Source organism: Penicillium rubens, assembly GCF_028828025.1.
Source record: "Penicillium rubens strain IBT 27055 chromosome Unknown utg000003l_segment0_segment0, whole genome shotgun sequence".
Taxonomy (NCBI): domain Eukaryota; kingdom Fungi; phylum Ascomycota; class Eurotiomycetes; order Eurotiales; family Aspergillaceae; genus Penicillium; species Penicillium rubens.
In genome coordinates, this window is record NW_026890601.1 from 3,876,535 (window position 1) to 3,904,313 (window position 27,779).

The following is a 27,779-nucleotide window of genomic DNA, read 5'->3' on the forward strand; positions in this document are numbered from 1 at the left end:
CCGAGACGGGTTACGGAGTACATGTTCGACATACAATGGGGTTCCAAGTCACGAGACGAGGCTGTAACCCTGTCACTTCTTTTCCTGAGAGCCAACCACTACGGGAGCCCGCCCATCAAGCATGCTCGATGAAGACCCACCCAGATCGTCGAACAGCGCCCGCTCACCAATCTGCTCATCGATAAACTGCGCGCGGTCCAAACCAACCATTTCCACCTCTTCATGTACCCGCAACTGCATCCCGGGTATGAATTTGAGAATGTAAAGCAGGATACACGAGACAACGAAAGAATATGCCGAGATAGCACACACCTCAGCCAATTGTTTCCCAATTTGCACTCCATTACCGTCAATGCCCCCAGTAGCCTCGGTCACGCCATCCAACGCGGCAATAGACTGCGACGCAAAGATCCCGGTAAGGAATGCCCCCATCATCCCGCCGATACCGTGTAGCTTGAATACATCCATCCCCTCGTCTATGTGTAACCACTCATTGATGTCTTGGAGGAGGGCGCAGATGACGCTCGTGAGGAACCCGATAACGGCAGCAAGCCAGACGGATACAAATCCAGCCGCTGGCGTGATGCCAACTAGCCCTGCGATTGCGCCTTCGCACGCTCCCACTACAGAGAACTTCCCGCGGTGCTTGATATAGTCAACCAGCACCCATCCCAGTACCCCCGTGCAAGCCGCAGTGTTGGTGTTAAATGCCGCTAGCATTGCCCGCACGCTAGCATTGAGAGTCGAGCCACCCTAAGAAATAATTGAGGTCAGGTTTGATTTTTAGAGGGGGAAGGGTGCACATGTGGGGAGGGAAGGAAGACAGAAAGGCACAGGTGTGACATACGTTGAACCCGAGCCATCCAAACCAGATCAAGGCCGTCCCCAAGAAGACCAAGGTCGTGTTGTGTGGTTTCGCATGTGAAGTGCGGTCGATATTCCTGCGCTTCCCCAGAACAAAGGCATAAGCCAATGCCGACCAGCCCGATGCGATATGAACCGGGCCACCGCCGGCGAAATCAAGTGACGGAAGATTATACAACCATCCGTTGCTGTTCCAGGTCCAACAGGCTAGGGGGCAGTAGACGACGGTCGCCCAGCAGAAGCTGAAGATCAAGGAGGGGATCATGTTGCCTCGCTCGAATGCGCCGCCGACTACGATCATGACCTGCCACAACATTCCATTAACTTTGATTTCGCGACTTAGAGTTGTCAGATGTTTCTTACCGTGCACGCGCAGAATAGAAGCTGATAAAAGCAGAATACAATCTCTGGGAGATCGGCCGAGCCAGGTGATGGTGCTACCATCACACCTCTCAATCCGAAGTTCTTAAGAGTTCCAATGAATGGACTTGCATCCCGCGCATAGGTCAACGAGTAACCCCAGAATATCCATTGGAACGTTGTTCTGGGGTATTTTGTGTTAGTACTACGAACGAGTGGGTTTGGAAGAAGACCTCAACATACACAGCCACAACCATGAACGCCTGGAAGAGTAATGCCAGCGCTGATTTCCTCCGTGCGAGGCCACTGTAGAGAAGACCAATCCCGGGGATGATCAACCAAACGATGAACGAGCACAGGATGATGTAAGTATAGTTCCACTCAACCCCTACATATTGAGCATTTACATCGACCTTGAGTGGATCTCCGCCTGTTGGGGTAGACACATTGTATACCGGCTATATTACACGAGTCAGCTGTGCATAAGTGTCATTTCAATTGTGCTAGACTTACAGCGTCGGTCATGATGAGAGATAACTAGAACGGATCACAATCCTAAATCCCCAGTTCAGGGTGCACAGTACATATATACCCCCCAGCAGAGTGGACCTTCACATAGCTCACAATAGCAAGAAACATACTCCGTAGATTACCAAGCCTCTTATCTATACTATCACAGCAGCCAAGTCTCCATTTTATCAATGGGGAACTTTGAATATATGGTAGTCGCCCACAGTTCATATGGAATTCCCGACTCTTCTGGATTTCTATGACTGTCAAGTCCAACATTCATGATAAGAGGACTTGATTCAATCTGATGTAAGATAAGGATCCGAGAAGGTGTGTTCCATAGAGTTTCAACCATCCAATTACGCCTTATTTTCGTGTCGACCCCGGATCTTACAACCTTCTAGGGCTTAGGCTCTTGTTATCCCCTATCTTCGCGAGTTTAGGGGATGGTCTTGGCGTTTACATTGAACATTGAACAGTACCGAAAATAATACGGAAAGGTCTATATTATACTAAATGAAGTATTAGATCAAAAGTGAATAGAGTATCAAACGAGGACCGAAATGTTCAGGTATAAATGCCTCCACAGCCCCATCCTCCTCACATCCCTAATAGTTCCCAATTAATACTAAACTGTGGACTACTCCACTCAGCCATAACTTATAACCCAGATTATGATTCCTTGCATATCTCTAGATTATTACATATAATATGAATCTTGTGGTTAGAATAAAAGCTGTGGGGCTTTCTTATTACTTGAGGCTGTGTAGCTGCGGGGCAGAGGGGATCGAAGGCACAGGGAGCGAGTAGCCCAAATTCAGAATTGAATTACTTCAGTCATTTGTTGCATAGAAGTTTAGAAGTGCGATCAAAATTGCATCTTTGGCTGAGTGAGTTTCGATGTTCACTCATTTGGTACAAGGTCTTCAGCGAAATTTTTGAAGCCTAATCGAAGATTACTGCAGTTTTGTTGTAACTAGGTGGGATTTTTAATTTGCAAATACCTTGACAGGTTTATTAAGGGGTAATCTCATAAACCGCGTGATTCATAATTATATGGGCGCGTAGAGAGGGGTCTGTTAATACGCCTAACTATATTGACATCGGTCAGATATATGTGGATAGAGAGCCGGGAATGTGAATGCCGCATAAACCGATTTCATGAGCGAATTCTTTCCTTTCATCCATATGTTCACTTGATTTAGCCATACCATCCAGTAATTTTAGCCCTATAATGCTGTGATGAACTGGGAGGCTGAGTCTAGAGGATAAGAATAGAAATGGGAATGCTGTGGCTAGGGCGCCTATAACAATACGACATAAACCTAGTACATATGTACATATGTACACATATACCTTGTATGGAATACTTCATTACCCATATTCCATACTATTCCACAGGTAATCCTTTCTCGATGCAAAAGAGTTAATGCAGCACAGCCACACCCTCTTGCTGCCGTTCCCCAGTGAGGCTCCGTGAAAAAGCGGAGCATTTTTGATTCCTGTTTCTTCTTTGAACAAGGCTGACAGGCCGGCAAGACAGGACTAAGATTTCATAAGTTGGTCTTATTGGCCTTATCGGTCTTGGTATTCTTGTTAGTCTTGCATAGAATCACAAGTGGAGGGATGCGCCCGGCGCTTGTTCAGCTGTCCCCCTCATCTCCGATTGATCTTCCGCCCCCATCGCTTCTGCTTCTTCTTTTTTTCTAAAAAAAAAAGATCTTCCTCCTTCATTTACTTTTTGATCTCTCATTTTCGACTTCTACTTCTACTATTTGGGGTCTCGTCTGTCCAGTCCCAGTCTCCACTACCTTATGTGTTGGGGGTATCAAAGGACACACACTAGGACACTAGGTCGTTCAGGACACAGCAGAGCAGACACACCTGCACAACACACTCCATTATAGCTTGGATAGATCATACAAACAACCCCACCCGTGGATTCGATGCTCTTTTAATCAGCTTAATTGATATCCCCTCTTTTCGCGGTCAGTCTTGGGCTAATTGACCGCTATTTGAATATGTCGCGCGCCTCCCCACCCAGCACTCAGGGGCAATCACCAGCAGATGCCATCCAAGATCGATATGCTCCAGACCCTTACCTGTCAGCCGCATCCGACCCGGAGGAGATCTCCTTCCAGGCCAGTGCGATTCGACTAACGCCAACGCCATCGCGGGGCAGTCCTGGGCAGAGTGCGGGACCTGGCTCATCCCCTCATGAGGATGCCCGGACCGACTCCACAATCCAGGGCTATTTGGACCCGAGAGCAAACGGTTATACGGACCTAAGCACTTGCACCTCACCTATTTCTGATACAAGTGTCTTTGTGGAACCAAAAGATATCGAACTGCCTAGTGGTCCTACCTGGCAAAATGGGAATATGCCATCGTACAGGATTGGGGAGAACAATGTGCGTGTCGATCCGGCATGCGGTTCGTCTATGACACCGGCTGCCTTTCAGTGGACGAGCTCGGACCACAAACGAAACCCGAGTCCTTCATCTCTGGCAGGTCTAGAGCCTCATGGGAGTTCTAGCACACAGCCATCAATTCCCACTTCGTATCAGTCTGGCCTCGGTGTCTTTAACGCAGGCGCCGAGTCATCGAGACTCAGTGTCACCAACGAGGAGCTCACTGCCGAGCTGGCGTCGAGCGCAACCAGGGGAAGAAGCCCCGTCGTCAAGATTACCACCTTCACTCGAGGCGATTCGCCCGAGGAACGCAGCACATCACCCCAAAGATACCTCAACCGGTCATTTGCGCACCTATCTGCTAATCCAAGCGAACTGGAAGACGAAGATGATGGCGATCGTCACTCGGTCTCGTCCGTTCCTGTGAAGCGATCCCAGAACGGCGGATGGATTCGAAATCCGTCAACCCATCTAGCTGGCATTGATCCAATGTCCCGCGGGGCTGAATTCATACCAAGTCCTAACGACGTTTATGTTCAGCGAGAAAGGGACGAGAAAAACGAGGACATTTCCCAGTGGTCTGTCTCTGTGAGCGCAGCCAACAGTGACGCCGGTGGAGACTCGCCTAGTCCACCGCGCCCACGCCCGCGCCATGTTTCCAGGAGACTTCGAGCGAGGAGTACCGGGGATAACCCTTTGAAACAAGAAGATTATTTTAGCCTAAAATTTCGCACCGGAGACGCATCATTCCCTGGGCCCGGGATATTAGTTCATGAAAGTAGCGACGACCTCAGCGAAGATGAAGCAAGCATTGGCACTTACTCCGACGAGCCCTCGGCCGATGTGGATGAGCCTGGCAGATATGATCGCAGCACCCCCGAGGTCTATGCATCTTTCTCACCGACCAACGACGACGAAAGTATCCGTCTTTACCCCTGGCACGATCCCCCTCGCGATACGACACCCAGATCACAAGCGATGCAGCCGGACAGCTCTACCGACGCTATGATAGCTTTTAACAAACGTGTACGGGATCTCGAAACGGCATCGCTCGCAGCAACAATTGATAACAATAGCATTATCAATGTTGGTACATCTCTCAAGAACTTTTCTTTAACCGAACAACCCAAGAAACGCACCAGTCTGTTCAAGCGTCAATTTCTGCAGGCATCCTCGAAACTGAAGCGCCAAGCATCTGACCTTTCCATCGGTCAATCTAATAGCTATCCCGGGCTTCCGCAGCGTGATACAGAGGATTCACCGGCAAAACCGAGTTACTCACCACGAAACGCGTTCTTGCGTCGTCATTCGCGGTCGCCAAGCTTGAGCAACGCACTTCTTTCAGTGACCAGCCAAATGGCCGCTGTCGGGGGTAGCCAGCCTGTGCGAGCAGTGTCGCCTGCACCCTCGCCGAATCCGGAGAGAAGTTCCTTGAACATCCAATTCAAAGGCCGAGGTCGAAGCAGAAGCGAGATCCCCCGACCAAGTAGCCCCGGGCTAGTAAACCTTATGACCGCTCATGGTGGACCACCAGTCGCAAGCATCACATCGCCTCGAGTCAGTTCGGACGCCGACGAAACACCCAGAAGTACATCTCTGGGCACCGAAACCGGAGGCGCTGAAGATGAGAATGATGTTGAAACCAACAATAACAAAGGCGTCGTCATGGATTTCCCTGCCGTTCAAAGTCTCCCAGTGCCAACCATCGAAGGGTTCAAATCGCAGATCATGCAGTTGAATCCAAGGCTTGAGCCGGCTTTGATTCACCGCCTGGCACATGAGCAGAACCGTCGATACAAGATCTTGGTTGATCTGCAGCAGAAGCATTCTATTGCAGCCGCCAACCACAAGTGTAAATCTGGCGACTTTTGTACGGTTCAGGGAGGGCAACCTACTCTGTTGCAGGACCCCAAGGCCCCGAACGACCCCGAGGCAGGACAGATCCGGTTCCAAGTGACAAGTCTCAGTTATGGACACGAGCAACAATATTCTCCAGACGACAGTACTGGGGCCGCGGCACCATTCCCTCCTGGTGTGCCCCTTCCTCCGGTCACTCGTCTTCCCGCGCGGTTTGAGTGCCCCATTTGCTTTGAGGTAAAAACGTTTCAAAAACCGTCCGACTGGTCAAAACACGTCCACGAAGATGTGCAGCCATTTACCTGCACCTTCCCCCATTGCACCGAGCCAAAGTCATTCAAGCGTAAAGCGGACTGGGTTCGCCATGAGAACGAGAAGCACCGGCACCTGGAGTGGTGGACCTGTACATTCCCCGACTGCAACCACAAATGCTACCGCAAGGACAATTTTGTTCAGCATTTGGTCCGGGAACACAAAATGCCAGAGCCCAAGATCAAAAAGACGGGTAAGGCCCCTGGCACTGTGGATGCTGAAACTGTGCCGAATAGCCGAAGGGAGCAGGAGCTCGATCGATTATGGCAAATGGTCGAAGAATGTCGGCATGACACTGCACAAGCCCCCCAGGAGGAGCCATGCCGGTTCTGCGGGAATGTCTGTAGCGAGTGGAGAAAGTTGTCCGTCCACCTTGGCAAACACCTGGAGCAGCTAGCGCTGCCTGTTTTGCGATTAGCGAAGCCGAGTAACGCTCCAACCAATGTCGCCAACCCCAGCCAAGTGGAGCCGATTCGCGGATCATCGGCCGCAACCTATCCCTCTGTCACGCCATATCACCCTGGACACGAAGTAGCCGAGACTGCCTCGACCCATCTGCAGCCGCAGTATGCGATCCGAAACACTAGCACGCCCGCTAACCCTGCGTTCTCAATCAACAACGTTCCGCTGACAAATTATCCCACTATCTCCGACGGCGAACTTTCCATGGAGCCTGAGTCCATGACGGACTCACTTACCCCTGATCAGTTCCCAGGGTACACGCACGCGACGGGCCAATTCGGCCAAACTACGCTCCACCCCGCTCAAGCCCAGGCGTATCCCCTGCATCAGAACTCGGTGACATACCCACCGCCTTATAACGCCGTTCCGAGATCGAGATCCCCAGAGGCTGATCTCATGCTGCAACACCCGTACCCTCTCAGCCAGTTTCTCCCTCATCCCTCTCTGTACCCCGATGGGAACTACCCGGCTTACCAACCCATGGAGTCCAACATCCCCTACAGCTCTGCGACCTACTCTTCTGGGTGTTCATCCCGAATGTGATTATAGATACGATGCTCCCCTGAGATCGCCTTCCCCCCCCCTTCTTTCTTCTTTCTTTACTGTTTATTCCCCTCCCCCGTTCTATTGTCAATTTCCCCACCTCAGCTGCATCATAATAGATGGCGCGTGATCAGTAGAGGAATTCCTGTACCATTTTTCCAGCATCAGGAGAGTTATGCAAGCAGTTCCCAATCTTGTGCATTTCTGGAATGATGACTATGATGATGATTTGATTTAACATGCTCCTTCTTTTTTTTTTTTTCTTTAAAAAAAAAATGTGTCTCAATATCTTGTACATATTTCGGGCGCTCAGGAATTCTGTTTCAGACCGATTGGCGTATTTGCTAAACGGCGATGTGCATGGCATATGAGAGATCAGATTTATGTTTTGGCTTTTCCTCTTTTGTACTAGGCTGTTCCCACTTGCACACTGGTTCCACGGTTCGTAAGAACATAAAGACATCTGGAAGACCAACGATGGCCGAGACATACTATCCGTCAGGTTAAGATTATAAAACCCGGATACTCCAAGTCTCGTTTCAAAGTTAAACAACCCCTTGACTGCTAAATCTGAAACTACACAATATGTACGGAGTACCGCGTATAAACGTGCGCATTTATCTTATTTATCCCTTGCCGAACGAACATGGCAAGCGAGCATCGGCGTCGATCAGCCTTGCTGATCGTCTGTCCTGTCACAGCCCAATCTGGTCCTTGCTTCCTTGCAGCTCCCTCTTCCCCTTTAGAGACTTATCGTAAGATCTTCATCGGGGGCTGGAATTGTCTTGCATGCCTCGTGCAGGGGGACTAACGACATTTCTATATGCGTGTGAGTATGAGTGCGTGGGACGTGTAAACTATGGACCTATGTGGAATTATGTTGTATGTTAGAAGCGGGCTAAGCCAACCCCGGGAGATGAATGTGTCGGCCGATCGTGAACCGGACGACCTCGGGAGGCCCAGGGTTAGGGTGATCTTTGGGTCGTTATTGGATGTTAACTATCAGCCTCATGATTTTGGTATGGAAGATATCATCATACTTTTGGAAATAGCCCGTCCAAATTAATATTTACCCGGGCGAAGGGGCTGTGCAATCAAGGGATGACATGTTGCATTCTACGCTGGCAACACGCGAGGGTGAACTTTGTCTTAGCTTTTACCTCTCAAATTTGCGTTTTGCTTTTATTTTTATTTCTTCCCTTTCTTTTTTGGCTTTATATTCTTTTGAGCATATTCCTAATTATGTTTAACACATTCCAACCCTTGAATCGCCTATCGCGTGGTGAAGTCAACCGGCTCGGGGCGAGGGTGTGGAGCTTGCGTGTCTCTCGCGTGTAGGGTTTGGCATTTGCAGCTGCATCGTGAGCCTTTTAATACTGTACCCCTCCCAATTTGACTGGCTTATTATTCTCTTTGGACTTAACGAAATTTACCACTCTCTTTATATTAAAAGACTTTAGTATATAGTCATGGAGGTTCGTGCCCTGCTTACTCTACACACCCCCGCTCTCCACACGAATCGATCATGATCTAACTCCACCAGGAAACAAAGCTGGACTGGAATGACTCCACAGATGTCCTTCAAGGCATCATGGTTGGACACGAAGGGCATGATCTGTCCGATCCTAAATCCTCAAATCTCCCTTTCGATGCCACAAACCCACTACTAGACCTCCAACTCGGATCGCTCGATCCAACACTTAACCACCCACTCCTAAGCCAATGGTCTTCACACCCCCGAGACCTATACTACTCCCAATACACTCACTCCCGCCTGACAGGCGACCAAGATGCCTGGAATCCGCTGCTGGCCACCGGTGTCCCGGCCACGTCCGTCTCGCATATGAACATGCCTGCCCAGATGCCCGACCAGGACTGCTGCTTCTCACATCACTACAGTGAGCCCTCTGAGGACGGGAGTCAGTATATAGATAGCTATCACTCTACTGATTCCGGGTATGGTGGGACCAGCTGTACAACGCAATCCGTTGTTGCTTCGTACAGCGTGGATTCCTCGAGCCCGCAGATCGATATGACAGATAATATGTCCACCGAGTCGGGGCCTTCGTTTGATCATTCCAAGTATGGGTCAGTGTCTGGGCCATCGTACACGTCGGAATTTGCGGGCTCGCCGCAGCAGTTGGTTGATGCCTCGATGCGATGCCAGCACCCATCGTGCAAGTGGGTTGGGAAATGCCCTTCAGACAAAAGGTATGTCTTTGTAGTTGTCATTTGGGTATTGTGATAGCAGGGAATTGACTTCCACAGGAAACACGAGGCTCGCCACAAGAAACTCTTCAAATGCGACGTGCCCAACTGCCCACGGAAGGACGGATTCGGCACCATTAACGATCTTGCCCGTCATAAAAAATGCGTTCACAATAAAGAGCCCGAGCGTGGGCCCAAGATGATGTACATGTGTTTCGGGACAAACTGCCCACGCCCGAACAAGAGGTGGCCGCGCCTGGATAACTTCAAGCAACACCTGAACCGCATGCATCATGAAGAGGATGGGGATGTACTCTTGAAAAAGTGAGTTCAAAACGAGACATGCAATGTTCCAATCACTAATTCATGAACAGGTCTATGGACTGGTATGAAAAAGTCATCCTCCGACAACCCGAACAGAGCTTCAACGGGCGTAGCTCAAGAGATGAGTCGGTATTTGAAGCGGAAGACGGGGCGTCAGTCCAGTCAACCGCTGATCTCGAGCAGGAATACAGCCCCATGTCTCAGCAGAGGACTGATATTTTCACATTTGGTGCTGCCACGCCGAGACCTCCTCAGCATGGTATGCCGTTTCTTGCAGACTCGACATCGCAATTCCCCGCTTTGGGCTCCTTGGGTCTGGCAAAGAGCCAAGATCCATCCGCTGAACGCGGCATCACAAGGCCGGATGGATCGGTTGCAGACGCTGCTGATAACTTGATCAACGCTATGACGAAAATGATGAACAACCGCGGGCGGAGATCAAGTCAGAATATTGACGAGGGGATCGACATTGAAACCGACGCTGCTCAGCTCTCCCAGCCCCAGCGGCAAATGCTACAGAAGGTCTTTTCGGTGGCCTTGGAACGATTATCCGACGACAATGAAGCCACCGCGCAAAATCTTGATAGCGAAAAAAGTGGCTGGTTCCAATGTGACGCGTGCCCAAAGCGGACCCGGCTACGCTGCGAAATGAAGTAAGTCACCCCTGACTATTCCATATTATTATCCGGGTATTAACCACAGACGTCATCAGGAAGCACCAGAAGCGTCACGAACGACCTTACGGCTGTACATTCCCCCATTGCGCCAAGTCGTTTGGCAGTAAAGCCGACTGGAAGCGCCACGAGGGCTCCCAGCATCTCGGTGTGCCAAGTTGGTTCTGCACAGAACACGATGCGCAAACAGGCGCCTCATGCGAGCGGCTATTCTATCGACCCGATACGTATACCCATCACCTGCGCCAGCATGGGATTCATGAATGTCACATCGCCACTGCGGCTGGCAATAACCGGCTCGATCTGGCCGGCCAGACACATTTCTGGTGCGGGTTCTGTAACCAGAGGGTCCCACTAAAGAGCCATGGCCCTGAGGCATTGGATGAGAGGTTCAATCATATTGACATTGAGCATTTCAAGAAAGGCGAGAGGGGCCAAGATTGGCGGTTCCCGTCTTCATCGCTCGTGGGCGACGAGATGAATCAGACCGAGGATGTTGCAGTACAGGCGTTTGAACACAGTCGGAAGGCTGCAACTACTAGCGAGCGGAAGCGCAAGTACACTGCGGCATGACATGTCAGGGTTCTTGAAATCCTGGTGCCGTAATATAATAAGAATATTCTGCAATGTTTGGTTTATGGGATCATCAAGACAATGTATCCCCAAGTCTGAAAGTGCCATAGCATTATTCAAAGCCACAATATAATATGGTGCTGAGCATCAATAAAACACAGTATGGTACAGGTTTTCTCAAGATATTTCTCAAGATCGGATTCATTTCTGGTTGCTAGTAATCTCCCGGGCCTCTTTCTCTAGCACGGCCACTTGCTCTGCAGGAAGGGTGAGCGACATGTATGATGGGGGTAATGCATGGATTTTCTTTGGTCTTACTATTCTTAGCCACCTTGATCTCATCCATCTCCAATTTCAACCAGGTCCAATAAAGGACTTGATAGACGAACACGCCCCCCAAGAAGACCTTGGCGAAGGGGCCAGTGAAGGTTCGATATTGGTTCATCTAGACAGAAAATCAGAAAAGTACAATTTAATATTGCGGTGCTATCAAAGAAAAAGAAAACATACACGTACCCCTTCCTTGTATGCACTTGGCTTCTGTGTTGAGTTGAATATGGCTTGTGTGGAGGTGAAGGTGCGTCGGCTCAAGGGAGCTCGAGCAGACTGAAAAAACACCACAGCCGGCATAAACCGACGAGCTGGCTGCGAAAGCATATTGCGATTTCAAGAGTTGCTTTCTTTCTCGTTGATATCCGAGGAGACGAGCCAGGGTGATGTTGAAGTTCGCGTTCCATTTCGGGTTTAGTGGTCTTGGCGCTTATTCCTCAGGTGTCAATTTATTACACGATCTCTCGCTTTCTCTTTCCCTCATGATTATATAGGCTGTATCCAGAATCAGAGATAAAAGCCAGTAGCTTTTATATGGCGCAGATTTGCTAGGAATGTGGCTAAAGAATCTTGTTATCTTGTGTGGTTAACCTCGACTCTCTCAAGGGAGGTTCTGGTCTAGCGGTCTGGTACTTATATCAAGAACCCTTTTTTTCCCTCCATCAAATTCCGATCTGTTCTAGGGTTTTTGTCAATCAACGTTTGGGAGTATTAAAAGAGAATCCAAAATGATATATGCAAAAAGAACCGACTAGGGATTGTGCTGGGCGAGGTGGTTGCTGTGGGCGCGGCTGTGGATGTTGCGAAAAACGCGAGTCTACTCCTGGAGGAAATATGGGAGTCGGGCACTGCACCACTGGGTGCGGGTGCTGCTCGAACTTTTGAGGATATGAGCTCACTAAAAAAGAGATGGGCGATATTAGAGGTGCGCTGAGAGCGACTCTCAAGTACTCTCGGATAGGGCTTATCTTCTCACATTGTCACGCGCTTACTTGTCAAGGGAGGAGAAGGTCAATCCTGTTGACTCGGCGCTGAAGTCGTCCAAATGGATGAAAATTGTGGGAAGGAAGTAGATACTCGTGAAAAGTTGCTATTGACACTATTGCTTAGATTTGGAGATTCAACGGTTGAGCTGTATAGTACATATAGTCAACCGAATCCATTGCAATTATATAAATTATTATCCTTCTAGGGAAAAAGGAAGTAGTATTTGATGTCACGGTGGCAACCAAACGCAAGAGGCTTTGTCAAGGTAGATATTGGAGAGTCTCTATGACTTTCATCGGTGCTGTAGTGAGACATGGTGAAATGATAAATGATAGATATGAATGTCATTATATCAAAGTAGGGGATCAATAATAAGCCAAATTGCACCAGAAAGACGGCATTATATTCTTAATTGGCTTAATAAATGGGTGTGTTAGATGAGTACCTAGGTATGTCCACCCAGGTGTCGATCGATCTACCTATCTAAGTAGGTAGGTACCTAGGTAGTACCTACCTGGGCACGAGCCACTGCTGAGTCAGCGGCACATGATATCAGGTCCGGTCGAAAGCGTCGCAGAAAAAAAGACAACGCAAAGGAAAAACCAAAGGGCCCTATTCTCGTCTTCTACATGTCCCAAATTGCCCTCTGACACCTCCTGTCATCATTGTATCATGTCATTCCTCCACACCTCCATCGATCCTGAATGTGCCGTATTGGGGCATCAAAATGGTTGAAATAATCCATTCAGCTAATTCAGGAGGAGAATGGAGTACTACAATAGCTCGATTCATGGGGCTTGATTTATGGGCTAAAGGGTGACAATGGCTATTGAAGCAATTCCCATTGGGAGAGGGTGGCACGTGCGCTTTGTTGACTAATTCATGCGCCACGATAGGTGGCTGATACATTCAGGCAGTCAGCCCCAATGAGCGCGAGTCCTTTCCGCCCTTCTTCCCTGAAGTCTTTGTCACTCGAGTTCCCATCGTCTTCTACTTTCTTTTACTTTCAACAATTCTTCCCGTTTACTGCGCATGTGTCCTGGTGGCTGACAGCTTTCCAACACTTTTGTTTTCCCACGCGTTCCCGAGTCCGTGAGACCCTTCCACCTCTGCCCCAATTGCGCTCCACCACCGTGCCGTCTCCGCTAACATATTGATCAGCAATTGTCGGGAAGAAAGTGTCAAGGTTGCTGCTGTAACAGGCATATTCTTTCCCATTGATCGAGTGGTCCAGCTGTTGCTGGCGACAACTGAACCATTCGTAAGTGTTGTCCCTCCTGCCCACATCGCGCAACGTCAACGATCCGCCTTTTTACATCTTTGTATCTTCCTTGTTATGTGGGCCTTCGCCCCCCTTGACTGTGTCCCCATTGTACTTTCTGAATTGGGGCGGTTTGTGCTGACTTTGCGGTTTCAAAGTGATCCCCTAATCACCAAAACTACACCATGGCTCGTGGCGCAAAGCGTACCCTGGACGAGGTCGCCAACAAGTCCGACTCCGACGACGAGGACTATAGCGACCACGCTCACTATTCGCGTTCGACCGGCCGGAAGTCGAAGGCCAGCCCCAAGAAAAAGCCGCGGCCGGCCCCAAAGAAGAGACGGCGCAGCTCGGACGACGCCATCACCTCGGACGAGGAAGACCTGTCCGAGGATTTCGACTTCGACGAGGTGGAAGAAGAATCGGAGGAGGAAGTTGAACGCAATGTTAGAGGAACGGCGCGTCGACGAACCACCCAGAGCCGCCGCCCGCACTACGAGGAACCCGATTCGGAAGACGAGCTGCTCAACGATGATGGTGAGGATGAGGCTCGAGCTTCTCCTCCACGGAAGAGTACCGTCCTCAAGTTGAAACTCCCGCCCCATTACCTGGCCTTCTCCAAACGTGTGACCCGCCGTACCCGTGACGCTTCCGAGGATATCTACGCCCTTACCAACTCTGGTCGTCACGTACACACCGTTGAGCGAGGCACACATACTCCGGAAGCCGAGGTTCCATCCCCGTCTCGACGCGTTGCCAGAGCCGACCGCATGGCCAAGCGCACGGTCATTGATGAAGAGGATGAAGACGCCGAGGGACATGAGGATGTCGAGGATGTCATCAACGAAACGACTATCCAGGGCTCGCAAATGGAGGTATTGGAAAGTGACGTGCTTCAGGGCGGCGCTGGAGGTGATACGTTGCCAGTGAATGATGGAGACCACGACCCAATTGATGAAGAAATGCCGGATGAAGACGTTGTCCCTGAATCAGAAAATGGCGATGCGAAGAACGATCATTCCGAAAACACAGATGAACCCCCAACAACTCGGCGACGAGGCAGGCTCTCCCACGAGCAACCTCTGGAGGAGGACGCCGCGCAAGACGCCGAAACAAATGAAGAATCGCAGCTACGTCGATCCAGCCGTAAGCAGCCGTCTCGAAGCTCACAGCGCAAAGCCAAAGATGAAGAAAGTGATTTCGAGCCAGAGGAAGAGCCATCGAATGATGAGGAGGAAGACTCGGAGCCTGAATCGCGTGCCTCTCCTCGTAAAGAAAGTCAAGCTCGTGAGGAAGCCGAGGATAGCTCTGCCAGTCGGCGCCCTGGCCTGCGTCAACGGCCTTCGCGGACCCGTGCACCGACAGAAGAGGCAGAAGAACTCGCCGAAGAATTGGAAGACCTTACTGGCCGTACCCGTCGCCGTGCGAAGCAAGCGGTCGTGTACGAGAAACCGCGTCGCAACCGAAAGAACGTTGATTATCGTATCATTCGACCTGAAATGCTTCAACCTAATGAAGATACCGACAATGAAATGATCGGGTCTCCATCTCGACGTGGCCGTGGAGGAGGAGGCTGGCAACGCACTTTGTTCTCCACTTTAGGCCCATTCGGTGGCGGTGGTAATTCAGCAATTCTCGGTGTTCCTGGTGGCCCTACTGCAGTCGGAGGGGCGGACAGCGACAGCAGTGACGATGAATGTGCCCAACAGCCAAACCGTGCTCCTGGTGTTGGAGTTGCGGTCACACACAACCAGTCGGCTGATCCTGCTCAGAACTCGGCCGGCACGCCTGCAAACCTTGGCAAATACAACAACAAGCAGGCTTTGGCTGACGCGGATCCCCTGGGGGTTGACATGAATGTCAATTTTGACCATGTTGGTGGTCTGCAAGGGCACATTGACCAGCTGAAAGAAATGGTTTCTTTGCCGCTGCTGTACCCGGAAATCTTCCAGCGTTTCAAAATTACTCCTCCTCGCGGTGTTTTATTCCATGGTCCTCCTGGCACCGGAAAGACGCTCATGGCTCGGGCTTTAGCCAACAGCGTCAGCTCAGAAGGACGCAAGGTCACATTCTACATGAGAAAGGGCGCGGATGCATTGAGCAAATGGGTCGGTGAGGCTGAGCGACAACTTCGGCTTCTTTTCGAAGAAGCTCGCAAGAACCAGCCCAGTATCATCTTCTTTGATGAAATTGACGGTAAGAGAGGCCTTCTAAGCACATGGTTGACAATTGCTAATCTTCTCTATCAGGTTTGGCCCCCGTGCGATCGAGCAAACAAGAACAAATCCATGCCTCGATTGTCTCGACACTACTTGCGTTGATGGACGGCATGGATGGTCGTGGCCAAGTGGTTGTCATCGGTGCTACCAATCGACCCGACTCTGTTGATCCTGCTCTTCGCCGGCCTGGTCGTTTTGACCGTGAATTTTATTTTTCACTGCCTAATATCGAGGCACGTCGTGCTATTCTCGACATTCACACAAAGGAATGGGATCCTCCTCTCCCAAACAATATCAAAGACGAACTGGCGGACATGACGAAGGGCTACGGCGGTGCTGACTTACGAGCGCTTTGCACTGAGGCTGCAATTAATGCTGTACAAAGAAGATACCCCCAAATCTACAAATCAGACCAAAAGCTCGTGATTGATCCGAAGACAATCGATGTCGCCCCGAAAGATTTCATGCTGGCAATCAAGAAGATGGTGCCCTCTTCAGAGCGGTCTACCTCATCTGGTGCGACTGCCCTCCCTCCGAACATTGAACCTCTGCTTCGTCATCCATTGTCTGAAATCAAATCTTTACTGTCCGAGATCCTTCCACAGCGGAAGAAACTTACTGCTCTCGAGGAGGCTCAATATGAAGAGCCTGATGATGGTGCAGGCTTCAGCCGAGAGCTCCTTTTGCAGGAGTTTGATCGCTCGCGTGTCTTCCGGCCCCGACTGCTCCTTCGAGGTCCCCATGGTATGGGCCAGCAATACCTCGCGGCCGCGCTACTGCATGTGTTTGAGGGTCTGCATGTACAGGCCTTCGATCTCCCCACTCTGCTAAGTGACTCGACCCGCTCCCCAGAGGCAGCTGTCATCCAACTATTCACGGAGGTCAAGCGACACAAGCCGAGTGTGATTTACATCCCAAACATTCAGCTGTGGTTCCAGACCGTGGGACCTACTGTCATTTCTACCTTCATGGGTCTTTTGCGGTCGGTGCCACCTTCTGATCCAGTTCTTTTGCTTGGTATTCTTGAATCACAAGAAGAGGAAGTGGATGAGGGTCTACTGAAGAATATGTTCGGCTTTTCCAAGAAGAACCTGTATGATCTATCTGCTCCGAATTATGACGCGCGTCACGAATTCTTTGGCAAGATCATTGAATTCGTGAAGACTCCTCCGAAAGGATTCCCGAACCCAGAAAATCGCAAGCTTCGTCGGCTGGAACAATTGGAAGTCGCGCCACCTCCGCCTCCCAAGCCTGAGGCAGAACTCACCAAGGAGGAGATCAAGGCTCAGAGGAAGAAGGATTACATATCCTTGAACCTTTTGAAAACCCGAATTCAACCTATCATGGATCAGGTCAAGAGGTATAAGCGTTTCAGAACGGGCGTGATCGATGAATCTCAAATCCGATACTTGTGGGAGGAAGAAAACCCCGACATTGTTACCAGTGATCTTCCCCCGGATCAACAAAATACCTACCGGCCTTATGAGAAAGCATACGACAAACATGGTGTGTTGGGTCTCCGTGAAACTGCCACTGGGAAGTTCTACTACAACCTGGAGATTGTGACGATTGAAAAACGCCTTGCAAACGGATACTACAAACGCGCCGTCGACTTTGTGGCGGATATCAAGCGAATGGTCAAAGATGCTCGTCAGACTGGTGACCCAGAACGCATCTTGCGATCAAGTGAGCTTTTGACTAATGTCGAAGTTGATATTGCCGGTGTTATGGTAGCCGAACCAGCTCTTATGGCAGAATGCGAACAGGTCTATCTGCGTGAGATGGCACGCGAAAAGGAGGCCGCGGAGCGTGAGAAACGCGCGCAGGTGGAGGACGCAGCTCCCGTTTCTGAGCCTACCAATGTGTCGCACGACAACACTGAATCGAGCTTATCGACTGGCCCGGTTCAACACGGCGAAGTGTTCCCCGACAATGGGGATGATAGAAAAGCCGCTTCGCGCCCCGTGACTCCTACATCCCAGTTCAAGAGTTTCCGCAATGGAGATCATCACGGGGTTGGTTCGGATCTAAATGAGTTTGGTTCCCATGCTGTTGGCGCGAGCAATGGCACCCATGGAGATGGAGATGGAGACATTTTCATGTCCAATTCTGAGGATCACTCGGGTAGCAAGGACACACAGGGAAGCTCATTCGGGCCATCTGCACAGCCCAAGCCTCCTTATTCCCACACTGCACCTTCTCAGCAGATTCGTCGAGAATCCGGTCTTTCCAGCTTTTCTCAGCGAGGCCCCATGACTCCAATGGCCCCGGGATCTCAGCCAGCTGATTACACCAATGAGGCATCCACTACTCAGACGACTTCTGATAAGAAGTCCTCCGAACATTTGTCGAATCAAAACTACCACACTCAAAGCCCTCATGTCTCAAGAACCGAATATCCCGACCTTACTCCATACCCCGATCGCGTGTCGCAGGAAGACCACCTGCCGGACACCCAGCAAAACGACAGCAGCCAGCCTTCTCCCCATCCCCGGGACTCACTGCTTAGCAATGCGGACACCCAGGAGAACAGTGGTTTGAATGCAAGCCAGTCGCAGTCGAAGCCACAGCCCCCGCTGTTCGATGCACCCAACATTCCAGCAACGAATGCTTCGGCTAACTTGCAATCGATTCTGAACGAAGAACCCCATGAGCCGTTTGTCCTCGACTTTGAGGTTGTTGAGCGTCTGCACACGCAGCTAGCCCTGTCAACCAGTGGATTTTCAGTGGAGCAGCTGGAGCAAATCAACACCAATTTGATGGACTATGTGTGGCACATGCGTGGAGAATGGAACCGTACTCGTGTCGCCGATGGTCTCGGTAAAACATACAATGCAGTCCTGGAAGACATGCAGGAGATGCAGGAGATCGGGCCCATCAGCCAACAGACCAAGGATATCTTGGCCAACCTGAGTTTCCAGTGAGAGCTGTGTGATGTGTATTCCATACTTCCACCCTTTTTTTTTTTCTTTCCCTTTTCTTACTTTGTCAATATGTTGACTCAGTTCATATTCCCCTTTGATCTGGCGATGGTTTTTCTTTGTGGCGGGATGGATAGGAGGAGCAAATGTGTCAATTACTCAACTTTCTTAATCGTTCATGCAAAAATTAGTTTCAGCGGGTTATTTTGACATGGGAAATGTATGTAGACTATGGAAATGATGGTCTTAAAATATGTTCTTTTCATAATTGTAACTCTTTATAAGACAACAAGACAACATAGTTAACCTGTCGATCTACACTTTTATATACTTGGGAGTGAACATGTGACGTGACCCACTAAACACCCTGGCCTTTCGAGACACATTTCGCACCTCAAGGCCCTTTCTTGATTTCGACGTTCACACTAGTAATGACAGCTTGACCATCTCTATCTCTTCTTTCCCGGACCTTCAATCCCTCCTCCCTCCATATACTGCCCTAAAAACCACATCGCCGCAATGTTCGACGTGGACTGGCTCAGTCTTGCCGTCCCAGTCGCGTACCTAGGCATTCTCTTGGGATCACTTGCCACATTCTCCTCCCTCTACCGCAAGCGCAAAGCCCGTATGTGAAAATCCCTAGGAAGCCCCAAAATCTCCAACATCCGACCCTTTCGCGCGATGTGTCCAGTTGTCCTGAGAAGCTAATATCTGATTCTTGCGTTATTCTAGACAAGGCAGCATCTCTAGAGCCATGGTTCCCTGCCCACCTGCAGCGCGATATCTACTTTTCTCTCCTCCACCTTGAGCCCTCGACGACTTCCACAAAAGAGAAGAAGGCCCCTGCCGTCCCCGACTCTATCTTCAAGGCTTCTCTTCTCCGCCGCGCAGCTGAAGACATCCGTCGTATCATGGCCCTGCGCAGCCAGAAGCAAGCTCTCACAACACTCGTCCAACGTGGTAGTGTCGGTGATGATCTCTGGCAGCGATTCCAGCGCGCGGAGAAGGAGATGGAAGATGAGGTCAAGGACGTGGTTACAGAGGTATGATAAGACTCCGTTGCCTGGCGCCAATAAGCTATTGTTTTCAGTGAACAAATGATTGTATGTGTTTCGTGCTTTGCTAACCAAAGTCAAACAGGCAAACGCCTATGTCCCCGGCTGGGGTCAGACTATCTTCCAGTCCGCCAACGAGATGATGAATAACGATATCTACCGCAAGCGCATGGTCGATCAACAAAAGAAATTGGAAGAGGAGCGCCAGTGGTGGAGTAAGAAGAAGACGAGTATCCAAGAAGGATTCATGAAGGAGTTGAATGAGGGCTCGACCGCTTCTACCGACGAGGCTAAGACTACCACCACCACCAAGTCGTTTGAGGCATCCACAACCCCTGCCGCCGGTACTTCTGTCCAGGGCAGTGATGATGATGCTGTCCTAGTGGAGGCGGAAACCTCGAATACCCCTGCTTCTTCGCCAAACGCAAAGAAGAAGAAGGGCAAGGGCAAGAAATAGATATGAATTTGCTTTTGTTTTCTCCTGTTACTTGTACTTTTATCTGAGGTTCAAAATACACTCCTTGGTAGTGGTTTTGGGGCTACAGTTTCTGCATGAGGAATTTACATTATTATACCAGTTATAGGTTGAATATGTACTCAAAATGAACATTGAACCTATCAAAATACCTATTTTGGTCAAATATCCCGCGAGCCGGCCAATTCAAGGCCAAATTTAATTTACACGGCTTTAGTCACTGGTCGATAAATACCTGAACTTCTTTGCTCCGGTCGCCACCGAAGCATTTTGTGCATCTATTTAAGAAAGAGTTGCTGCTATTCACTTTGTAAGTTTTCCTCGAGCTGTTCTAATATGCACGTACGTCATATTAAAGGAGTCTGTTAATCTACTAATATAGCAACTGTTCTGTTCTATGGCATCCCTCTTAGTGGTCTAAGAGGCGTAACCATCTCGTAAAATATATCGGGTACTGTGAATTGCAGGGCGTAGCAGGTTGAAAAAGAACGCCTATAAGGTGGTCCAGGCGAAATTGTGCCATATTAAAGGGGGTGATATTACAGATATTACTCTAGTAGACACGCCACCTAGGAAGTGTAGACTGAGAGCATGGCTGGTAGAGAATGGGGATGATATCAATAGAGGAAATACCAGAAATATGGTAGACCTACATCGATATAAGTACATTAAGTCTAAATACAAAGATAATATACATAGCCCTAGTGATTGGGGGTGAAACAAACCGCAAAACCGACAAACGCCGTGAAAGTTCCCCCAATGCAATGGAGAAGCCAAACATAACTGAGAGCTATGCTTGATGACTGACATGGTCAATTACAAAAGCTTGCTATCGTCTACCCCCAAGGGCGGCCCCAAGTCGATGTGTTCGGCCAACATCTCCTTCGCCGCTACCTGGAGTTTATTTTCAACTTGAACTGGATCCAAGGCATCTGCTCGGCTCATCACGATCCGTAGCAGACTAGCCATGATCTCCAGTTGGTACTGTTCCATCTCACGTGGATCCAGCTGTTCAAGACTCAATCCTTGCAATCGCAGGTTTTCAGCTTTGCGCTCACCCAACAGTTCCAGCAAACGGCTAACTTGGGCAATATTCTCTTTGCTTCGTGGTGTCGAAGACAAGCGGCGCAGGCGTCGCTTGGGAGTGTCGGCTGGTACGCCAACCAGTCGCGCGATTTGAAGTACTATCATGCGGGCGGTAGTCTCATCAGGCGCGAAGCCGAAGGCAGAATGCATGGAGTGTATGACGACCAATGTGCCGGAGACGTCTTTGGAGAGACAGAAACATCGCACAATCTGATCAAATAGAGCCCTAGGCATCTGCGCTTGGGTGGCTTTCTGGGCGCGAGGAGATAAATGGGAGTACCAGGACATCATGTTGGCATAGAGCTGACGTGCCGATGGAAAGCCCGCATCGAAAGCAGTACGTCCACGGTCGTATTGGAGCTTGGCACAGTCCCAGAGGCAGGCATATGTCTCCAGGTCGGGCCGGATGGCGGTAGACATTGTCTGGAACTTGGTCCAGAGCGCTTTCACGTCTTGCTTTCGGAGCTCTGCGTATAGAAGGTGGTTCATAAAGTAAGAGTTCGGCTTGATATGTGCATCCCCAAGACACTTGACCAAGTATTTGACCATGTCGTCGTCACCTCGGCGTGTGTAATGAAGAAGAAGGATAGAAAAGGTCTCGATGCTCGCAGGCGGGACCTCTCTCTGCATAAACTGAGGCATGCGTACAGATTCTGTCTCCCCGTACTTGACCTGAAGTTGAGGGGAACTCTCGGCTGGTAGATATCGCCTCCATACAACATCGATACGCTTCTGGACCATGGCCCACCCAAGTCGCTCTGCCTTGTCGCGTGCACTCGTGTTCCCGTCACGGAGCCAGCCCGCAATGATTCCATTCAAGTGCTTGCTATCAGGCTTGACACACCGCTCATACATAAGTTCAATGACCAGAGCAGCAGAGTCGACCTCGCCCATACCAATCAGCTTCTTCATCCAACTTGCATAGAAGAAGCGATTCTGGAACTGACGAGGCAAAACCTTGAGCGCTGACAAAGAGACCTTGTTCACTTCATTTTCGTTGATGCTCGATGCATGAAGATTACCCGCCAGACCCAACGCGGCTTTGTACAAAGCAGTCGAGTCATTGGCCGGGTCTTTTCCCGTCACCATCATATCCTTGAAGATTGCAACTGCAGTATCCAATCGACCAGCCGTGAGAAGAGCAATGCTGATTTGATCATAGTCTTCCATGGTCATATCTGAGCCCAAGAATGTCTTCAGCTGCAGATAAAGTGCCCAAGCCTTTACTTCAGCTTCCTTCCCAGGCAGCCTCCCCCATGCTGTGATGACAGGGATGAGTACGCGCGGCTGGCGAGTTCGGTCGTTTGCCAGAAAAGCCAAAGCAATATCTTGAGCTCGTTGTGGGTTGTTGTCTGCAGCAAATAAACGCACTCCGAGCTTCCAGTATTCTTCCAAATCCTCCTTCTTCTGGGACAGCTCAGCTTGATATGCCTCCCATGCTTCCAGTGCACGGTTGGTGGAGCCACTTTCATGCAGAGATGTGATATAAAACAGGATTTGAGGCGTAGCCAGTTCTTGGCCGATAGATGTAGCGTCCTGGACCAGGATTTGCAAATGTGTTGAGCGTGTAGCCTCGTCGGACTCTCCTATTGCCTGTGAATCCCATATTGTTTCGAGTGCCCTCTCCGGCATTATTGTCAAAAATCCTGGAATGGTCTGCTTGCATCGTCGGTACCACTTCCATAAGTCTTGCCGAGCCCGCTCGTCTGACATATTTTCTTGGAGTCGTTGTAGGGAATTATTGAACCTTATAGCGTAGGGATGAGTCTCTGCCCCTGCACGTTTTGCTGCGGCAGATCGTCTGGCAGCTATTCTTCGCCGATTCTTGACACCATCCTCCCAATTCTCTTCTTCCATCGCGAGGCCTTCAAACTCCTCTCGGAGCATATCATCAAGCTCTTTGTCGAAAACTTGATCCAGCCCAGGCTCGTCTGCAGGCTTAGGATGTTCCTCGTCAAACTTTCTCAGAGCTTCTAGAGCAATCTTCCGGTCCTCTTCTGGCAAACTCTTGATGAAAGGGCTGTTGGGGGCGAAAGGTCCCTCCTCCAAAACCTTTAGCTCATCCTGAAGCTTCGCGAGTTCCTTTTCGACCTCATCTCGCTCCTCCTTATCTTCGGCTTCGGGGTCGATTTTGCGACGTGTTTTGCTTTCGGGATTTTCTTGTTCGTAGAATGTGACTTTATCGTTCGGTCCGCCAAAATTAAGACGCCGCGGAACTACGGCGGAGAAGGCCCGGCGTGGAGCGCGTGTCGATGGGCTGCGGGCCACATGCTGACACCATCGGGCTCCTAGAATAGCCTGGCGCAGCATGAAGTCTGAAGTCAGTCGGTCATCGAAAACCTGAAAAGTTGGAGAAGTGAAGAAGTTGAAGTCCGGAAGAGAACCAATTATCGCCTGATTGGGTTTAGCGCTTGTCGCGCTTCCGCCCTTGAAGTCATCCCCATTTGCGACAAGCAAGTCCTTTCGAGCAGCAGCATGGATGCTGATGGATTGAACGATGCCTTGGGCTTGTCAAATGACAAGTCCCAGAACTTGGTTTGTCTCGAGATCTAACATGATATTTTCGGGCTTACGCGCTAACAAATCATCCCAGGGTGCGTACATCTACCAACCGTCCAAACATGGAAAATCAGCAGGGGAGCGACCTTCGAAGCGACGCAAAGTCTCGTCTACCGCCGAAAGAGACGAGCAGTTTGACCGACAGCGCTTTGTGCCCCTTTTGAACGGAGACGAGAACGCCGAGTCCGTTCAATTGCGACATGACACATATCGGGAGCTCTGGTCGAAGCAAGAAAACAAGATCCAGGTCAGTCAGGGAAAATTAATGGGTGGTCATAGCGATACATTACTTACCAGGCCTGAAGGATATCCTCGAGGATGTGGATGCTGGGGTTTTGACGGATGTGTTGTCCTTTGTCAGAGACACCTCACCTCAGACGTACGTCCCTATTCCGATCCGATCCACGAGCATGCGTTAACTAGGACCTTAGATGTGATGGGTGTATTCCTACGGCTCTAGTGACTGTTGGTTCAAATGTATCATCGCTCAGCAGATTACTATCGCGGCTTAATGGTCAATTGATATCGACTGAAGAAGGCAGTGTTGTGGTTTTGGAATCAGGCGATGCTCCCAATTTGAAAACGACGCTGAAGAACATTATCCGAGCTGCCGTTACAAATACTGATGGCAATGATGGATATCAAAAGTTCCTCACAGATCGTGCGGTATGTGATCGAATCAAAACCATCCGATTATTGTACTAACTGTTCACCAGGGACCTCGACTCCTCGGTTACGATTTGGACCTTCTTCACGACTATGTGCAGAGAAAGGGGACCAAGAAATTAGTCCTGGCTCTTCGAGATAGCGAGGCTTTTGACCCTGGTCTTTTGACCGATCTTTTGTCTCTATTTAAGTGCGATTGACATTCCAGACTTTGGTCGATCCCCTAACTGACCTCCGACTAGATCATGGCTTGATCGTATACCATTTACAGTCTTGCTGGGCATCTCTACCTCTGTAGAGCTGTTCGAAGGCAGACTGCCTCGCTCCTGTGTTGCTCTCCTTCAAGGCAAGCATTTCGAGGTCCAAGAAGCCGGCAACTGCGTCGACCGCATCTATGAGACTCTCCAGACCGACCCAGACACTAATCTTTGGCTGGGTCGCAACGTTACCAGCACTTTGTTTGAGAACACAAGTGACTATTTTCAAAGCCCGGAGGCATTCAGTCGCATGGTCAAGGTGAGAACTGTCCCAAATACCTTTGAAACCAGTATTCTAATTTACATGTAGTATGCATACATGTCTCATTTCTTCGCAAATCCTCTGGCAGTACTATTAGCCAAGCCAGATTCTACGGTTATCGCCCAAAACAAGCTCTGTGCGGCCGTCAGAAACCTGCCATCATTCCGAATGTAAGGGTCTCCGGTTCTGAAGGTATAACTCAACTAATATGGCTCAAGGTTCTGCGAGGATCTAGTCGAAGAAGGCTCCACCAAGCAAGTCAGAGATATGCTAGAGGATGACGAATATCTTATTCAAGAGATGCCCAAGTACCTGGAGGCAAACCAGCAAAGAATGCGAAACATTTTCCAGGCAGTCCGTGTCGTACATGTCTGTCTTCAATACACGCAGAGCGCGAAAAAGGCTAATGTGTCAGACCTTTCTGTTCGCGCACTCTCTGGCGAACTGTCTGAGTCTCCTATTGTGGAAGAAATGGTCGCCACGGCGAAGACTCTAGATTCTGACAAGCTTGGTGAACTCCTCGTGCGCCTCGGGGCAATAATAACCAACCCAGAAGCCGATACGATTCAAGAAGATCTCAGGACACTATTGGAAACGTGCTCGGGGTCCGGACCACTACGCAGTGGATATAATATCAATAGCACCGTCACCAAGACCACTGTCGTCCAGCAGCGTATCCGGCTAAGCAAAGACCAAGCTGATCTATCGGAACAAGCTGTGGAATATACAAACATCGTTGACCGACTGGTTGCTCTTTTGCAAGTGCATCTCACAGAAAGCCTTATCAACCCACAAGATCTGTTTCTACATGAAGCCTTCTTGTTTGATCTCCGAAACCCGTTGAAGGAAACATTCGCCCCTCGGCCGCGCTTTGCAATCGAGCGCGCCCTGGCTACTCCCTTTGATTACCTGCTTTCCTCGTCGGATGTCACCATGGCGAAGGTCTCGGCCAAGCAACCTGCCACCTCGATTCTGTACCAGCTGTACCTTGACTCGGGTGCTCTGGTGAATGTTCATGATCTCTGGCAGGCTTTTTATGGCGTATTTGAGACCGAAGAGCCTGGTGGCTGCGATGACCGAGTCGTAATGTCTCTGTTCTATAGCGCTCTCTCGGAATTGAAGGCGTTTGGCGTGATCAAGAACAGCCGGAAGAAGACTGACCACTTGGCCAAATCAGCATGGATGGGGCTTTAGTTTTATATTGAAGTTCAAATAAATTCATGACATATCATATTTCTGGCGTGGGGTATCATTTGACATAAAAATACAGTAGCTAGCGTTGCAGACAAGTTGAAGATCGTAAAGAGCATGAACTCACCGCGATCAATCAATAGGTCGTTGGATTATATCGTCATTTCCAATTGGCCGTCCACTGTCGCTCAAAACCATAGCTTCTCTCCTACGTCGGCGAAGCGCCTGCTCTTCGGGACTCCCCTCCTGAAGTCTACGCGAAGGAGTTCGTCCAAAAGATCCACCCGCGTCATCCGCATCTACCATCCAGACATCACTGTCCCCGTCGTCCTCATCGTCATGGTCATTTTCTTCGATCATGCTGCCCATCAGCCCATGTTTCCGCAGCTGCTTGATCCCATCCGGGTGCGAGGAAAGCGAGCTGAAAATCGAGCTCATGACTACGTCATCCGACCACCACGTTTTCATGAGGATCACCACGTCCCGCCGGCGAGAAGGCTTGGCTATTGCACATGGGAATGGATACCTGCAGAGCCATCGGCTGATGATCCCCGCTTCCAATGCGCCTGGTATGTTCTCTGGCAACAAAACATTCAGAATATTCAGAGCCTTCTTCTCTCCAATTGGCCGCGTCTTAGGCAAAATGGGCGAATTGGTCGTAGATGTCTTCTCCACGTGTTCTTCTAGTAGGTTGCAAAGGCAGTTTATGATGGCGGTAAAGGTGGGTACGTCGGCGAGTCGAGAGCAAATCGAGGTTCGAGTGACTGTATAATAGTATCAACATCCATGTACTGTGAAAATAAAGCGTGTTTGTAGCATACGGGCTCGGTTGGAAACCAAGAAGTTCAATGCATTCAGAGCTCGTCGTTGTTGAACTTTGTTCCTGGATGCCACTTCCTCTAAGAGCAAGTCACGAGTATCTCCCTTGGTCGAACGTTCCGAAATGATGCGCAGGGACCTGGGGAGAATTAGCTGACGCACAGACTGGTTCAAGATAACATCGTTTTAGCGTACGCAGCTCGGAGGTCATGGCTTGTGCTTTGAGAAAGGTTCAAGAGGGTATCTAACTTGAGTGCTATAGGATTAGTTAGTACAGTAGCATATTGGACACAGATATCTGCGCGCCTTCTTCTGTTCCCTCGGTGATGATCTTGTCTTCTTCCTCGACATGTTTGATTTCTGTCAGATCGACGACTTGACGGAGGTCCGTGGCGATACCGCGTATGGCAAAGAATAGTGAGACGCCTAAATAAGTTAATTATCTGACCGGTCCATCTTCCTCACAAAAAAGTAACCATACCTAGGCACAGCCATAGCACACCATCCCCGGAAAAGGGAGCCATAGTGGTTGTGGGAGTTGGAGAGATGCGGAGAACACAATCGGCAGAATCTTGATCGGCGCGGCCGCGGAG

At 49.9% G+C, this 27,779-nt stretch overlaps 9 protein-coding genes across 9 annotated transcripts; 5 read left to right on the forward strand and 4 right to left on the reverse strand.

The window, feature by feature from the left end:
- Positions 1 to 72: 72 nt before the first annotated feature.
- On the reverse strand, positions 73 to 1,749 carry N7525_007686 (ammonium transporter; the record flags this gene model as incomplete). Its single annotated transcript, XM_002568093.1, has 5 exons — positions 73 to 753; positions 848 to 1,168; positions 1,228 to 1,408; positions 1,468 to 1,682; positions 1,738 to 1,749. The coding sequence occupies 5 exons, from the start codon at positions 1,747 to 1,749 to the stop codon at positions 73 to 75; spliced, it is 1,410 nt and encodes a 469-aa protein (XP_002568139.1).
- Positions 1,750 to 3,755: 2,006 nt separating this feature from the next.
- On the forward strand, positions 3,756 to 7,319 carry N7525_007687 (putative C2H2 finger domain protein; the record flags this gene model as incomplete). The annotated part of the gene is made up of 1 exon (XM_002568094.1): positions 3,756 to 7,319. One exon carries the CDS (start codon positions 3,756 to 3,758, stop codon positions 7,317 to 7,319), a length of 3,564 nt encoding a protein of 1,187 aa, XP_002568140.1.
- Positions 7,320 to 8,788: 1,469 nt separating this feature from the next.
- On the forward strand, positions 8,789 to 11,098 carry N7525_007688 (putative C2H2 finger domain protein; the record flags this gene model as incomplete). Its single annotated transcript, XM_002568095.2, has 5 exons — positions 8,789 to 8,794; positions 8,863 to 9,530; positions 9,588 to 9,851; positions 9,902 to 10,504; positions 10,564 to 11,098. The coding sequence occupies 5 exons, from the start codon at positions 8,789 to 8,791 to the stop codon at positions 11,096 to 11,098; spliced, it is 2,076 nt and encodes a 691-aa protein (XP_002568141.2).
- Positions 11,099 to 11,299: 201 nt separating this feature from the next.
- N7525_007689 (uncharacterized protein) lies at positions 11,300 to 11,755 on the reverse strand (the record flags this gene model as incomplete). Its single annotated transcript, XM_002568096.1, has 3 exons — positions 11,300 to 11,355; positions 11,417 to 11,543; positions 11,615 to 11,755. 3 exons carry the CDS (start codon positions 11,753 to 11,755, stop codon positions 11,300 to 11,302), a joined length of 324 nt encoding a protein of 107 aa, XP_002568142.1.
- Positions 11,756 to 13,861: 2,106 nt separating this feature from the next.
- N7525_007690 (chromatin segregase YTA7) lies at positions 13,862 to 18,819 on the forward strand (the record flags this gene model as incomplete). Its single annotated transcript, XM_002568097.1, has 2 exons — positions 13,862 to 15,872; positions 15,926 to 18,819. 2 exons carry the CDS (start codon positions 13,862 to 13,864, stop codon positions 18,817 to 18,819), a joined length of 4,905 nt encoding a protein of 1,634 aa, XP_002568143.1.
- A 516-nt stretch (positions 18,820 to 19,335) lies between these two features.
- On the forward strand, positions 19,336 to 20,328 carry N7525_007691 (Sec63 complex subunit SEC66; the record flags this gene model as incomplete). Its single annotated transcript, XM_002568098.1, has 3 exons — positions 19,336 to 19,441; positions 19,549 to 19,859; positions 19,957 to 20,328. The coding sequence occupies 3 exons, from the start codon at positions 19,336 to 19,338 to the stop codon at positions 20,326 to 20,328; spliced, it is 789 nt and encodes a 262-aa protein (XP_002568144.1).
- An 834-nt stretch (positions 20,329 to 21,162) lies between these two features.
- N7525_007692 (pentatricopeptide repeat protein) lies at positions 21,163 to 23,742 on the reverse strand (the record flags this gene model as incomplete). The annotated part of the gene is made up of 1 exon (XM_002568099.2): positions 21,163 to 23,742. One exon carries the CDS (start codon positions 23,740 to 23,742, stop codon positions 21,163 to 21,165), a length of 2,580 nt encoding a protein of 859 aa, XP_002568145.1.
- Positions 23,743 to 23,907: 165 nt separating this feature from the next.
- N7525_007693 (uncharacterized protein) lies at positions 23,908 to 26,370 on the forward strand (the record flags this gene model as incomplete). The annotated part of the gene is made up of 8 exons (XM_061214180.1): positions 23,908 to 23,967; positions 24,026 to 24,238; positions 24,297 to 24,370; positions 24,423 to 24,657; positions 24,708 to 24,847; positions 24,900 to 25,173; positions 25,225 to 25,346; positions 25,395 to 26,370. The coding sequence occupies 8 exons, from the start codon at positions 23,908 to 23,910 to the stop codon at positions 26,368 to 26,370; spliced, it is 2,094 nt and encodes a 697-aa protein (XP_061068611.1).
- A 129-nt stretch (positions 26,371 to 26,499) lies between these two features.
- N7525_007694 (uncharacterized protein) lies at positions 26,500 to 27,710 on the reverse strand (the record flags this gene model as incomplete). The annotated part of the gene is made up of 5 exons (XM_061214181.1): positions 26,500 to 27,131; positions 27,189 to 27,325; positions 27,382 to 27,442; positions 27,493 to 27,612; positions 27,668 to 27,710. 5 exons carry the CDS (start codon positions 27,708 to 27,710, stop codon positions 26,500 to 26,502), a joined length of 993 nt encoding a protein of 330 aa, XP_061068612.1.
- Positions 27,711 to 27,779: the final 69 nt, after the last annotated feature.